Here is a 12161-nt window from a genome sequence, read left to right as displayed (position 1 = left end):
CACAGATGATGCCCAACCAACTGAGCCACACTGGCCAGGGCAGGCCCCCTGGCTTTTCATTGGAAGAGCCTGGATTTGAACTCAGTGTCTGGGTCACAGAGCCTGTACTCTTAACCACTGTTCTGATCGACAGGGGTCACTACCACGGGAGCTGGAGGAAAGAGGCCTGTGTGGAGGGCGGGGGGGGCGGGGGGGGGGCTGATTCATGAGACACTGGGAGGTGAGCTCTGTGGACAGGTTCCCAGAGGAAGTGGGGATGCCTGCAGGGTGGTTTCTGATGCCCTGCCTCCGACAGGGTGGAACTATCCTCAGGAAACCCTGGGGTTTTCCTGAAAGAAGGGAACATGGGAACCACTTAGCTCAGCCACTGGTTTACAGATGGGGAAACTGAGGCATGGGGAAGCAGAAGGATGGAGCCAAGGAGCAGCAGAAGCCGGTCAGAGGGGGCTTCGTCTCCCAGCAAGCTCTCCCTTCTTTCTCCCCTGTTTTTCTTTCCCGTGAGGATTCTGCTTCCCCCAGCAAACCAGTCTCCCCCCCCCCCCCCCCCCCCCCCCCCGCGTGGCCCATTCTGGATGAGCAGGTATTGATGGTCTAACCCCCCTACCCCTCGGAGGGTCTCGGGCAGCCAGAATGAAATGCAGGTAACACTCCAGGAGCTGGCATCCCCCAAAGCTGCCTTCACAAGGAGGCTACCCTGCACTATCCAGACCTTCACCTCCCCCAGAATTTGCAGACTTGCTCTTCTGACCTAGGTCATTTTTTTTTTTTTTTTTTTTACCTGGAACTGGACCTGCTCTATGAAATCCCACTTCCAAGACTCCACCAGGGTCTCGGGTATCTCCTCAGGCCCATGGTTCCCATCTGGACCTCTCCAGTGAATCTCTGGGAGCTGGGCAATCCTGATCCCAGCATCCCTCCCCTCCCCCACCCCGCGCCTCCATGAAAGGAGGCAGTGCCCACCCTCCCACCACTAGGCGGTGATGGCCAGAGGGGAAGCTCCTCCCTTTGGCAAAGCGAAGGCAAGTCTTACCTTTCCACCTGGAGGTTGACTTTGGAAGGCTCCACGTTGGGATTTTCCCACTCCATTTGCGGGCAGTGCATGAAATAGCAAAGGGTGTACAGGGCCTCAGGCTCCCAGTAGAGCGCCCCCTGCTTGTGGTGCAGGGGGGTGCCGTTGCCGTGGTGCTTGGCATTGAGGGGCTGCAGGTGGTGCATTGCTCGGGACACCAGGTCGCCTGTAGACAGAAGTAAGAGTTCAGATCCCTCAGGCAGCAAAGACTTGCAGAAAAGATGTGCCTGAAGTTCCCTGAGAAATCCTGTTTCATCGACAAAGGAAACTGAGACTCAAGGTGTCAAGGGTCGTCAGAAGCAGAGACAGATTTCAACCTGGACACGTGTGACTCTCATGCCCGCGGTCTTCACCCTCCTTTTCTGAGTGAAGCCCAGTGCCGCCTGGTCCAGCTCCAAGTCCGTCTTAAGGATAGCTGGCATTTTGCAGCCAAGGTGTTAACAGATGCCATTTACCCTTGATTCAGTAATTCCATTTCTGGGACTCCGTCCCAGTGTTGGAATCCAAAATGCAGCAAAATCTTCATGCACAAGGATTTTCACCCAAACCTTATTTACAGGGTCCACAAGTTGACAAAGAAACAAATGTTTAAAAATAAGAGCGTGGTTAAATAAACTCTGGTACATCCACAGGATACCATCATCAACTTATGCAAGTCATTAAAAATGTTTACATAGAGGTGCCATGTCACAAAAAAATCCTGATGTTAAAATGGTGAGTGGGAAAAGAGTGAAATTCAAAACTGCATACAGTGTGATTAGGATTATGCTATTAAAAAGTATGTACTGAGTAAATATTAAAAAAAAATCAAAATGTTGACCACGGATTTGTCTGCCTAGTGGGATTGTGGGTAATATTCCTTTTTATCCAACATTTCTGTAGTTTCTGAGTTTTGAGTTATGGAGTGTGCTACCTGGTAGGTACTATCGGAATAATAAGCTTCCGGAAGTAGTAGTTTTTATTTTCTTGTAACTTCCATCTCAGGTCAACTTGGAGTACACTCACTTTTCCATCTGTTTTTCTTGAGAGCTCCCATAAAAAAAAGCTCAAAACAAGAAAAACCAAAAGGGAGTGGAGAAAAGAAACGGGTCCGTGCTTAGGGCCCCGGCACCACCCCTCTATCCTCCAAGACAATGGGGAGCCTTTTGCCTCGGGTGGGCTAACCATCTCCTCCTGAGCATCATTCAGCTCGCCCTGCACTTCCAGGTTCCCTGCTTTTGTTTTTATTGTTTCACACCGTAGAGTGCCCATCCTTTCATGCTCCCAACTACTGAAGACCTTCAAGGCTGTGATCAAATGCCTCTTCTTACATGGAGCCCTCCAGAATGCCCCCAGTCAGAATCAATCTTCCCTTCCCCTGTGTACCTGCAACACCTGCTAATATGGCTAAAACATTACTTGTTTAACTCTGTCATGTTTCCCAGTTATCTATCCACACATCTACGGAGCCTCCAGGGCAGAGACCATGACTTATTCCTTGTTCTGTTCCTGAAGGAGCAATGTAGTACAGTGGCTAGGAAGGTGCTCTCTGGACTCAGACTGCCATCATCACCACCACCATCATTTCATCATCATTTCCATCAACATCATCACCACCACCATCATCATTGCATCATTTCTATCAACATCATCACCATCATTTCATCATCATTTCCATCAACATCATCATCGTCACCACCACCATCATTTCATCATCATTTCTGTCAACATCATCATCACACCATCACCATCATCATCACCATCGTTTTCAGCCTAGTCCTTGGATCAGAGGCCCCAAGGATGTCTGAGCAGGGCTGGCCATTGGAGATGAAATTGGCACAGGGATTCTATAACCACTAGCTCCACTTTAAGCCCTGCTTTATGTATGTGCTCTCTGCTGCCTCACCTGCCAGCTTCATGACTCCCAAACCATAAATCACTTGTAATGAGCTGCCCTGAGTCGGGGCAGCAGGAGCCTGTCTCTAGGAACCGACTTGAACATCCATGTGTAACCATGTGGGAATCACCATCATGACTTCCCTCGTAATCTGTGTGCCGCAGGTACAATTTATTTACGTAATATTTTCTTTAAATTGGCTCATTCTTTCCCCACAAATAAATTCATTGGAAAAGGAAACCCCCTATCAGTGCCATAAATGGAAAACCAATATTTTTCTGGCACTCATAAAAAATTCATGCCAATTAAAAATTTAAAGTGTTTTCTGTATCACCTACAACCGTCTCCTGTGCTGCTGTTTGGGAAACGCTACTCTAACCCGCCAGACTCAGGTTATCAGCTCATCTCCGACTAAGCCATCCTCCTGCACACCCCACGTGAGTGCCCTGGGACAAACGGCCTCACGTACCAGCAGTTGGCGCCTCTGTTAGCCTGAGCTCAGGCAGCACCTTCACATCCTCCCCTGCTCTTCATTTCATCCTCGGTCAGCTACCACTCACTACAGCACGTTTTCAAACCTCCCACAACCCTGGGACCTGAGGCAGCTAGACTCTAGGAAGAGCCATCTGCATTTCAAACAAGGAGAGAGACCCCCTTGTCCAAGCAATTAGGGCTGTTTTGTTTTTTCCCCCCTCCCCTCACCCCTGCTTTTTTTTCCTGGTGACACATTGGATAGACAACCCAGAAACCCTTTTTACACACAGCTTTAAATTAATGGCCCTGTTGTGATTGCCTCATTGAGTGGGAGCAACAAGTTCATGGTGAAGTGTGAAAAGATTACAGGAGGAGGCATTTTTTAATGAAGTCCTCAGTTTTTCCCTTTAAACAGCAGGAAGCAATTACTATAATTAATGACTGTCCAATGGGTGGTTAATTGGGAGCTTGGGGGCAAGACTGGGATGTCCCCAGGAGAGTCCAGGCAAGATCTCAGAGGACACGGGTACGGGATGGGACAGGACCAAATGTAGAGTCGAGTTGGTTCAAGAGTGAGAAAACCCAGGGCCTCTGCTTTCCCCCCTGGCCTCAGTGGGGAGACTGGGTGGCCCCAATACCCCCAGACGTCCTCACTGGTTCAGGGAAAGAGACCTGGACTGCCTGTCGGACTCTAGGTCACCTGTGATGTTCAGTACGTCACCTAGCACATTTCCTAGGGCTTCTGGTTAAAGAATCACCAGCCTGTGAATGTTTGGGGACCTTTGTGGGATCTTGATTTAGCTCCTCATCCAAATATTTTAGACATACAGAGGTTCAGTTCTAGTTCTCTGAATTCAAAATTCAGTTCAATCGAGTATTTACCATTTTATTGGAGTTTCATGAAGAGTTCCCCTCACCTGTCACATTTTCTTCAGCTTCATTTATTTATTTATTTATTTTATAGACCAGTTCACTGTGGGTCATTCATTTATTCGTTTGACATGCAACGGATATTCCCCCTGCTATGGGCAATGTGTTAGGTGCTCAGAAGGCAAAACTGAATTGGACACAGCACAGCAAATTAGAAAAAGAAAAACAACAACTGGGTTTGAATGATGACTCTGCCTCGGGGCAGGCATCTATCCTTCCAAGTCTCAGTTTTCCTATCTGTGAAATGGGAACATTAATACCATTAATGTATTTAAAGCACTTGGCACACAGTAGGGGCTCCACAAATAGTGGGTGTGTTTTCACCCCAAGCCATAAGAGGGTCCAAGCTCCAGCCCTTCAGCTCACAGGTGAGGTTGATCTAAGACAAGTTGTTTACCCTCTTCTCACCTCCACTGCCATGTCCATGTGGACAGTAACGGCCATAGTGGAGATAATTCATATAGACTTTTCATAGTTTCCTAGTTCAACAACATCAGCTGCTGCTGATATGATTACTGGCTATTAAGAAGGTCACGGTCAGGGGCTCTGCCCTCCAACCTGGACAACAGCCGGATTCAAGAAGAGCCCTGATGCCAAAACCGGTTTGGCTCAGTGGATAGAGCGTCGGCCTGCGGACTCAGGGGTCCCAGGTTCGATTCCGGTCAAGGGCATGTACCTGGGTTGCGGGCACATCCCCAGTGGGAGATGTGCAGGAGGCAGCTGATCGATGTTTCTAACTCTCTATCTCTCTCCCTTCCTCTCTGTGGAAAATCAATAAAATATATTTAAAAAAAAAAAAAAAAAAAAAAAAAAAAAAAAAAAAAAAAAAAAAAAGAAGAGCCCTGATGGCTGGGAAGAAATTCTCTCCACCTCGTCTTTGCTGGAAAAACAGTGGTTTCTAGAATCCACTCCGGCAGAGTAACCTCTGAATATGAAGAACAGCTCTTTGCGCACAGAGAGAGCAAGGCTGTATTGATTCAGGCCACAGTGCAAGCTGGTCTAAATCACAGGCAGGCCAGCAAAGAAGGCAATTTCATTATCTTCAGTCGCCCACGTGGCTTACCAAAGCGCTTCCTCGCATATGTTCTACGGGGCCCCGCTTAATGAATGTACAAAACCCACTGGCAATTAGCAGCACCCATTTGTGTGCCAACAATTCATATGCGAAAGTCAACATTCAACCGCAATGACAGCATTTAATTTGCAGAGCAAATTGTCCTTAAAAACAATTTAGGCCACAAGCTGCTCCTGCAGACTGCCTGCTTAGGTGAAGTGCAGATATTTTAGCAAATCCTTTCTTCTTCTTCTTTTTAAAACAATATATTTTTTTTTATTAATTTCAGAGAAGAAGGAAGAGGGAGAGATATAAACATCAATGATGAGAGAGAATCATTGATTGGCTGCCTCCTGAGGGGTCCTAACTATACCCCAAGACAAACCGTTGAGACCACAAGAGACCGAAGTGTGTGGGCCAGAGGAGTGGTGCCCATGCTACGCCCATGCAGACATGACCACACTGTGGCCAGGTTCTGCGTTTTCAGGGTCCTGTCCTGGGTGCATCTTAGCACTTCCTCTGAGAGTGATGTTCCCCCGAGGGAGCTGCTCGGACCCTCTATATCTCAATCCTCGGGGAGCTGTTAAAAGGCAGACGTTCCCTCATCCCGTCGCAATGGTTGCAGATGTCTCAAAATATCTTCGCACACATCACCACCTCCAACTAATGGGGTCATCAGAGCTGCTGCTAGAACTTGCTAATGTGCTACTGAAAAAGCACATAATTACTACACCACAATTTGGATGAAAATCTTAGTGTAATTGGTTTCTTTTGTAAACACAGGCACTTCATTTTATGCATTTAAAAATATTCTGCGGCAGGGTCAATGGGCTCCACCAGATTGCCAAAGGGGTCCATGGTACCCAAACTTTTAAGAAAAATCAAGTGAATGATGGGTAATGGGGAGCCCCTCTGACTGCAGGCATCTCGTGACTTTGGGGGTTTGATGAGAACGGAAATGCAGTTTCCAAGTTCAGGTGCCAAGAAAGTAGATTTAGTGACCGCAAGGACCCCCTACGGCTTGAATCAGCGACTACCTCGCTTCCCAGAGGTTCCACATGCCTGTCCTGGTGTAGGGAATTCCCACGGGAGGAGGCACACGTTGCTTTCTGGATCCCGAAGCTTTTAACAGTTCAGGATTGTCCAGACTCTCACACCCATTCATGCTTTAGCATAAGCCACGCATTTCTGAGCTCAAAGCTCTAGTCCCACCGGGAACTAACACACAGCTAAGTCATTGACAATCAATGGGATCCCAAGTAAGTACGATTTTACTTCCCTTTGGTTGGCAGGGTTCAGAGAGCACAGCCCTAAATTAGGGGGTGCAAGCATGACACGTCACTGCTCAAACTGTGGCATCCTCACCTTTTGACAATCCCTCCCTTCTCGCCACCTCTGTCTCTCTCTTCCTCTCTCTTCCCTGCTCTTAGTATTCCTTGAGGACCTACTGTGTGCCAGGCAGTGTTCTTGGTGCTGGGGTTACATCAACGAACAAAACAAAATCTTTACTCTCCCTGAGACTATATAGTAGTAGGGAGAGACAGACAATTAAACAAATAGAAGAGTAATATAGGGCGTGACTAAGGGAAGGGCAGTGACTGCTAATGGTATCAGGTTTTGGGGGTAATAAAAATGTCCTAAAACCGAGTGTGGTTATGGCTGCACAGCTCAGGAAACAGACTAGACATCATTGAATTGTGTACTCTAAATAGGTGATTTGTATTTCAATTATATCTCAGTGAAGCTATTATTAAAATAAATAACAACACAACAACAAAAATGAGAGAATGCGATAGGGTAACTGCTGGAGAGAAGGGTGAGGCAGAGAGGGGGATAAAGGTCCTCAAAGGGTCATAATTTTATCCTTATCCCCAGACATGTCCATTGACTTGAGAGAGAGTGGGGGGTGGGGGTGGGGGGAGAAACATCGATCAGCTGCTTCCCGTACTTGCCTCGACTGGGGACGGAACTCGCAATCCAGGTATGTGCTCTGACTGGGGAATTGGACACACTGACCCATGGTGTATGAGATGATGCTCCAACAAATGAGCCAGCAGGCCAGGTCGGGGTGTGTGTGTGTGTGTGTGTGTGTGTGTGTGTGTGTGTGTCCTAATTTCAAATAGGATGGTCAGGGAAAGCCTCATTGAGAAGGTCACATTGGGTGAGACTTGAAGGTCATGGATATCTGGAGGAAGAGTGGTCCAGGAAGAGGGATCAGGAAGTGCAAAGGTCCTGAGGTATGCCTGCTATGTTCAAGGAACAGCGTGGGGCCCGGGTGGCTGCAGTTCAGTGGGTCAGAGGGGAGAGTGGAAGATGTCTGAGTGATATGGGTGGAGGGCCTGGAAGCAATTCTGAGAACTTTGGGTTTTTCTCTGGTTCAGATGGGAACCAGTGGAGGATTCTGACTAGAGGAGAGATGATCTGATATATGCTTTAAAGGAATCTTGTCATGACAAGCAAGTGAACAGACACTATTCATAGAGCCTCACTGTGTGCCAGGCATGTGGCAAACTCCTTCATGGGCATTAGCCCATCAAATCACCACAGCTACACTCTAAGTGAAGGACTATTATTCTCTCTGTTGTGGGAAACTGAGGCTCAGAACAGGTTAGGAACTTGACTCACATCAGCAGCGGGGCCAGGGCACAGACCAGGTCTGCCTGACGGTACAGTCCTCACCTTCCCCGCGGCCATCGAGGCACTGTTTTGTGCCCATGGCAGGTGTTCAATGAAAGGCGCCACCTGGCTGGCCACCAAGCCCTGCCCTGCGGCGGGGGCACCTGAGGGACAGAGAGGGCTGGAGAACGTGCATCCACTTACTCAGTTCTGCGATGCTGCCCACGCGGGTGGCCAGCAAGGACTGCTCGATGGTCCTCAGCTCCGACTGGCTGAACATGGGCATTTCTCCCGGCTTGTTTGACCGCTGCGGGTCCCTGTGCAGATTCAGGCTGTCTGGCAGGCACAGCACTCCTGCAGGCCGGGGAGGAGGGAACGAAGAGAGAACAGATCGTTACTTTTTGGCTAACAAAAGGAGGGGCATCAAACTGGGCACAGCCTTGAACCACACCAGAGCTGGGACCACAAACCCAAGGTGACAACCAAGACTCCCTTCAGAAATGATATCTAGCTATTTTAAAAGGTTTCCTCAAGGCCCCAACCTGCTAATTTTAACAAATATGTGGGCATTGGTCTGTATGCACATTTCCACAGGACACAAAACAGAGCAGGATTCTACCTGCTCAGCGATGCCTCATTCTCCACCCCAGAGGCAGCTACTATCCACTGGGTGTCCTGGGGGGACAGCCTCTGCTGCAGTCACTTCTGAGGACTTGCTTTATTTGCCCGACAAATTGAACTCCCCTGGCTGGGTTGTTATCTGTTAGATAAGGCTCTCGCTTTCTCTGGAGAGCTCAATGCCAGGAGGCAAAGAGTCCCATGGAAATCCCTTCCTTTCCATTCCATAGACACTTAGCGAGAACCTCAGCACTTACTCTGGTACTTTAGTATTACCCGGCCCCAACCTCCAAAGGCAGAGTGTGCTTCCTTGCTCCTTGCCTTTGGGCTTCATGACTCACTCTGGCCAAAGGTATGTACATGAACACGATGGAACTCAAGGCCTGCAGAGCACCTGTGCAGTTGAACGTGCTCTCTTGCACCTCTGCCATCATCATGAGAGAAACATGCCCTGCCTAGCCTGCTGGTCTAAGGAGGGTGAGAGAGACACAGAGCAAACCCAGTGCCAACCTGAAGCTTAGAGCTGCCCCACAAACACACATGTTCACTTGGTATGTCTTTGAGATAGTGGGGGTTGTTTGTTACTCAGCATTATGATGACGATAACTAACAGATACACCTATGAAGTGCCAATCGCTGAGTATATGAAGATACAATGAACAAGGCAGGCACTGAGCTGTGTGAGGACACAGTGATGGACAAAATACATACACTCCTGTTCTCAGTGGGCTCACAGTTTAAGCAAAGGAGGCAGCTGATACACACAAAGCACAAGGCCATGTGATAAATTCTCTATGGTAGGAGGAAATGAGGAATGAAGGCATGGGACCTGAATAATGAATAGTTGTCAATAAGAAGAAAGCACTTATTGAATACCTGCTATATTCCCAACCATGTTAGGCATTTTGAAGATGCAAAAGAAGCAGAAGATGCATGTAAGTAGTTTATGAACCAACTAAAGAGATAAGCCTGGCAACAGCATGATTTAGGAACAATAGGATAGTATCAATATATAGGTGCTGAATTATTTAAGACAACTGGCAGGGCAAGGGGAAACAGACAGAATGTCTGTAGTTCAAAGGTCAGTAGTTCAAGTCCACTCCTCATTCTGCTTGAACCACAAAAGCTCAGCAAACAAAGGTTCCTCCTCTGAAGATGGGCGGACATGCGGTGGCACCTGTCACATGCCTCTTCTGGCCCCTGCTGCCTCATTAGTGGCTCCAGCCATACCGAGCCAGTCGCTTGTTCCTGAAGGTTTCACCTTCACACCTAAAGGCTGATACAACGGAGGAGGTAGCTACAGAAGACCTTTTCTGGATGAATAATGAATGAACAGACGAATGATGCAAATGCAAATGATGATTCAGTTTCAATGTTCCTATAATCAGGAAACTGGTCAAGTAAGTTTCTTCCTAAGATTATTCTTTAAACCATTGTTTTTCAAACTTTTTTGACTGTGACCCGGAATGAGAATGTATTTTATATCAGGACCCAGTACACGCACCACCACCACCACCACCACCACCACCACACACATACACTCTTCATGTTCTCCATGAAACAAACAAACAAACAAATAAACAAACAAAAAACAACCACCACCACCACCACCACCACCACCACCACACACACATACACTCTTCATGTTCTCCATGAAAAAAACAAGAAAACAAAACAAAAAACAACTTCATGGAGAATAATACTGACTCTTACTATTATTACATAAAGCACTCTCAATTTTTTTTCTTTTTACTTCTCTTCCATTTTATTAACTTAAAAATGCTATCTGCAGCATCAGAAGGGATTTCACTCCGAAAAACACTGTGGACTGTGCTGGTACACAAATTGGCATTAGCTGGACAACACGGAACCACCACTTACTGGACATTGCCTAGACCCGGGCAGGCTCTGCAGGGGATGTGGAGATGACCGAGAGGTGATCCCTGCACTTCAGCAAACCTCGGCTTTTCAGGGAACACAAGGCCTTTGCAGAAATTCCCATCACCCAAGACTGGCCTCCTGCCTGTCCCCTTTTGCTGAACAGCTGAGTCATCCTCCTGGTGACTGGGGATGCCCTGAGTCATCCTTACTTCCTCATGTTTGTTCACCGGCCTAGACTTTTGGTCAGAGGCCAAGTCAAGTAGACGTTGCCACGGCAACGGTGTCAGGCCAATTCCTCAATCTGGTGCCCCTGATGTGCTGACTCTTAGTCAGAGATTTCCTGCCCTTGGAGAGCTCCCCGCAGAGGGCACCGGGGGATCAGGACCCAGTGTGACAAGGGACCCCAGGTTCCTAGGTGGTAGTCATGGGGCATCACAGCAAAGGAGACCCGAGAGTGAGCCCCCAGTGTTGGGAGGATGAAGTTGCCTAATCAACAGGAGAACTAAGCCTCATGTGCTCGCGGGATGGCTTTCTTGGTATTTGCATGATGTTCAGCAAGTCCCCATCCCTGACCTGCATCTGAAATGTTGTTTCACACGTTGGTTGAGGCATAAGCAAACAGGATGTGGAGTCTGGAACCTGAGTTTCAGACGTGGCAGTCAGTTCACACCTATGCTTAACCTCGGGTAGGTCACAGGGCCACTCTGGACCTCATTTCCTCTTCTGTGAAAGGTGACAGACAGTTCTGTTCTTGTCTCCCTTACGGGGTTGCTGGGGGTGAAGGGATAAAAATGAGATAATGTATACCAAAGTATTTTGCATGGGCTGAGCAAACAGTAGGTGCTCAGCATATGTTAACTGAGATTAAATCAGTTAATGTGTACAATCCCAGCTTTAGACTGCTTCATGCTTTGTCATAAGAATAAACAGTTTCCCTTGGGATTCTTCCTCCTTATTTTAGAGGGTTATGACATTTAAATGTGAAAACATAATTATTCAAAGAAGCTGTGAAAGCTAGATCACTGAGATTTGAAAAATCTAACTTGAACGATTATGCAAAGATTTTATACTAGGGCCCTGCCCAGGTAGCTCAGTTGGTTAGGGTGTCATCCCCATACGCCAAGGTTGCAGGTTCGATTCCGGTCAGGGCACATATAAGAAGCAACCAATGAATGCATAAAATAAGTGGAACAACAAATCTATCTTTTCTCTCTCTCTCTAAAATTAAAAAATAGATATATGGAATTTATTTTCTTCCTCCCTTCCTTTTCTTCTCGAGGACTCTAGATGGGGTAGCACATAAACTAGAGTTGTTTGTTGTTGTTTGATTTTATTTTTTTGTCTAAAAATCAACCAGGTCAAAAAAAATGTCCCAGCATCATATTTCAGTGTCAGACGCAGGCCTCAGTTGTGGACTACACATCAATTTCCATTATTGGAGCCAAGGACAGCTGCAGCCTGGGGATTATAACTTCAAGTTCAAAGACACGGAGAATGAAGGTTCAAATATGACTTTGATTGGACCTGAAGAGAATAATTTCTCTAGAGAGAAGGTGATCATCAGCTATGGTCCAGATGAGACTGAAGAGGTCATGGCCTCCCTGAAATTCTATTACTCTGGAGTGGGTTGTGCACTTCTAAGG

At 47.4% G+C, this 12161-nt stretch overlaps 1 protein-coding gene across 2 annotated transcripts in view; it reads right to left on the bottom strand.

Moving 5' to 3' along the window:
• Positions 1–12161, bottom strand: part of ABTB3 (ankyrin repeat and BTB domain containing 3) — a 256079-nt gene that overhangs the window by 100804 nt on the left and 143114 nt on the right. For both annotated transcript variants that reach the window (XM_070410983.1, XM_070410984.1), the window contains exons 2-3: positions 8224–8373; positions 1031–1235 (exon numbers count right to left, since the gene is read on the bottom strand). In XM_070410983.1, coding sequence (XP_070267084.1) covers positions 1031–1235; positions 8224–8373 — 355 coding nt within the window. The remainder of the gene's footprint in view (positions 1–1030; positions 1236–8223; positions 8374–12161) is intronic.

This window comes from Myotis yumanensis, unplaced genomic scaffold, assembly GCF_028538775.1.
Source record: "Myotis yumanensis isolate MYYU_CA2020_CCGP unplaced genomic scaffold, mMyoYum1.0.hap1 SCAF_3, whole genome shotgun sequence".
Lineage (NCBI taxonomy): Eukaryota > Metazoa > Chordata > Mammalia > Chiroptera > Vespertilionidae > Myotis > Myotis yumanensis.
This window is presented reverse-complemented; position numbering and strand designations above follow the sequence as displayed.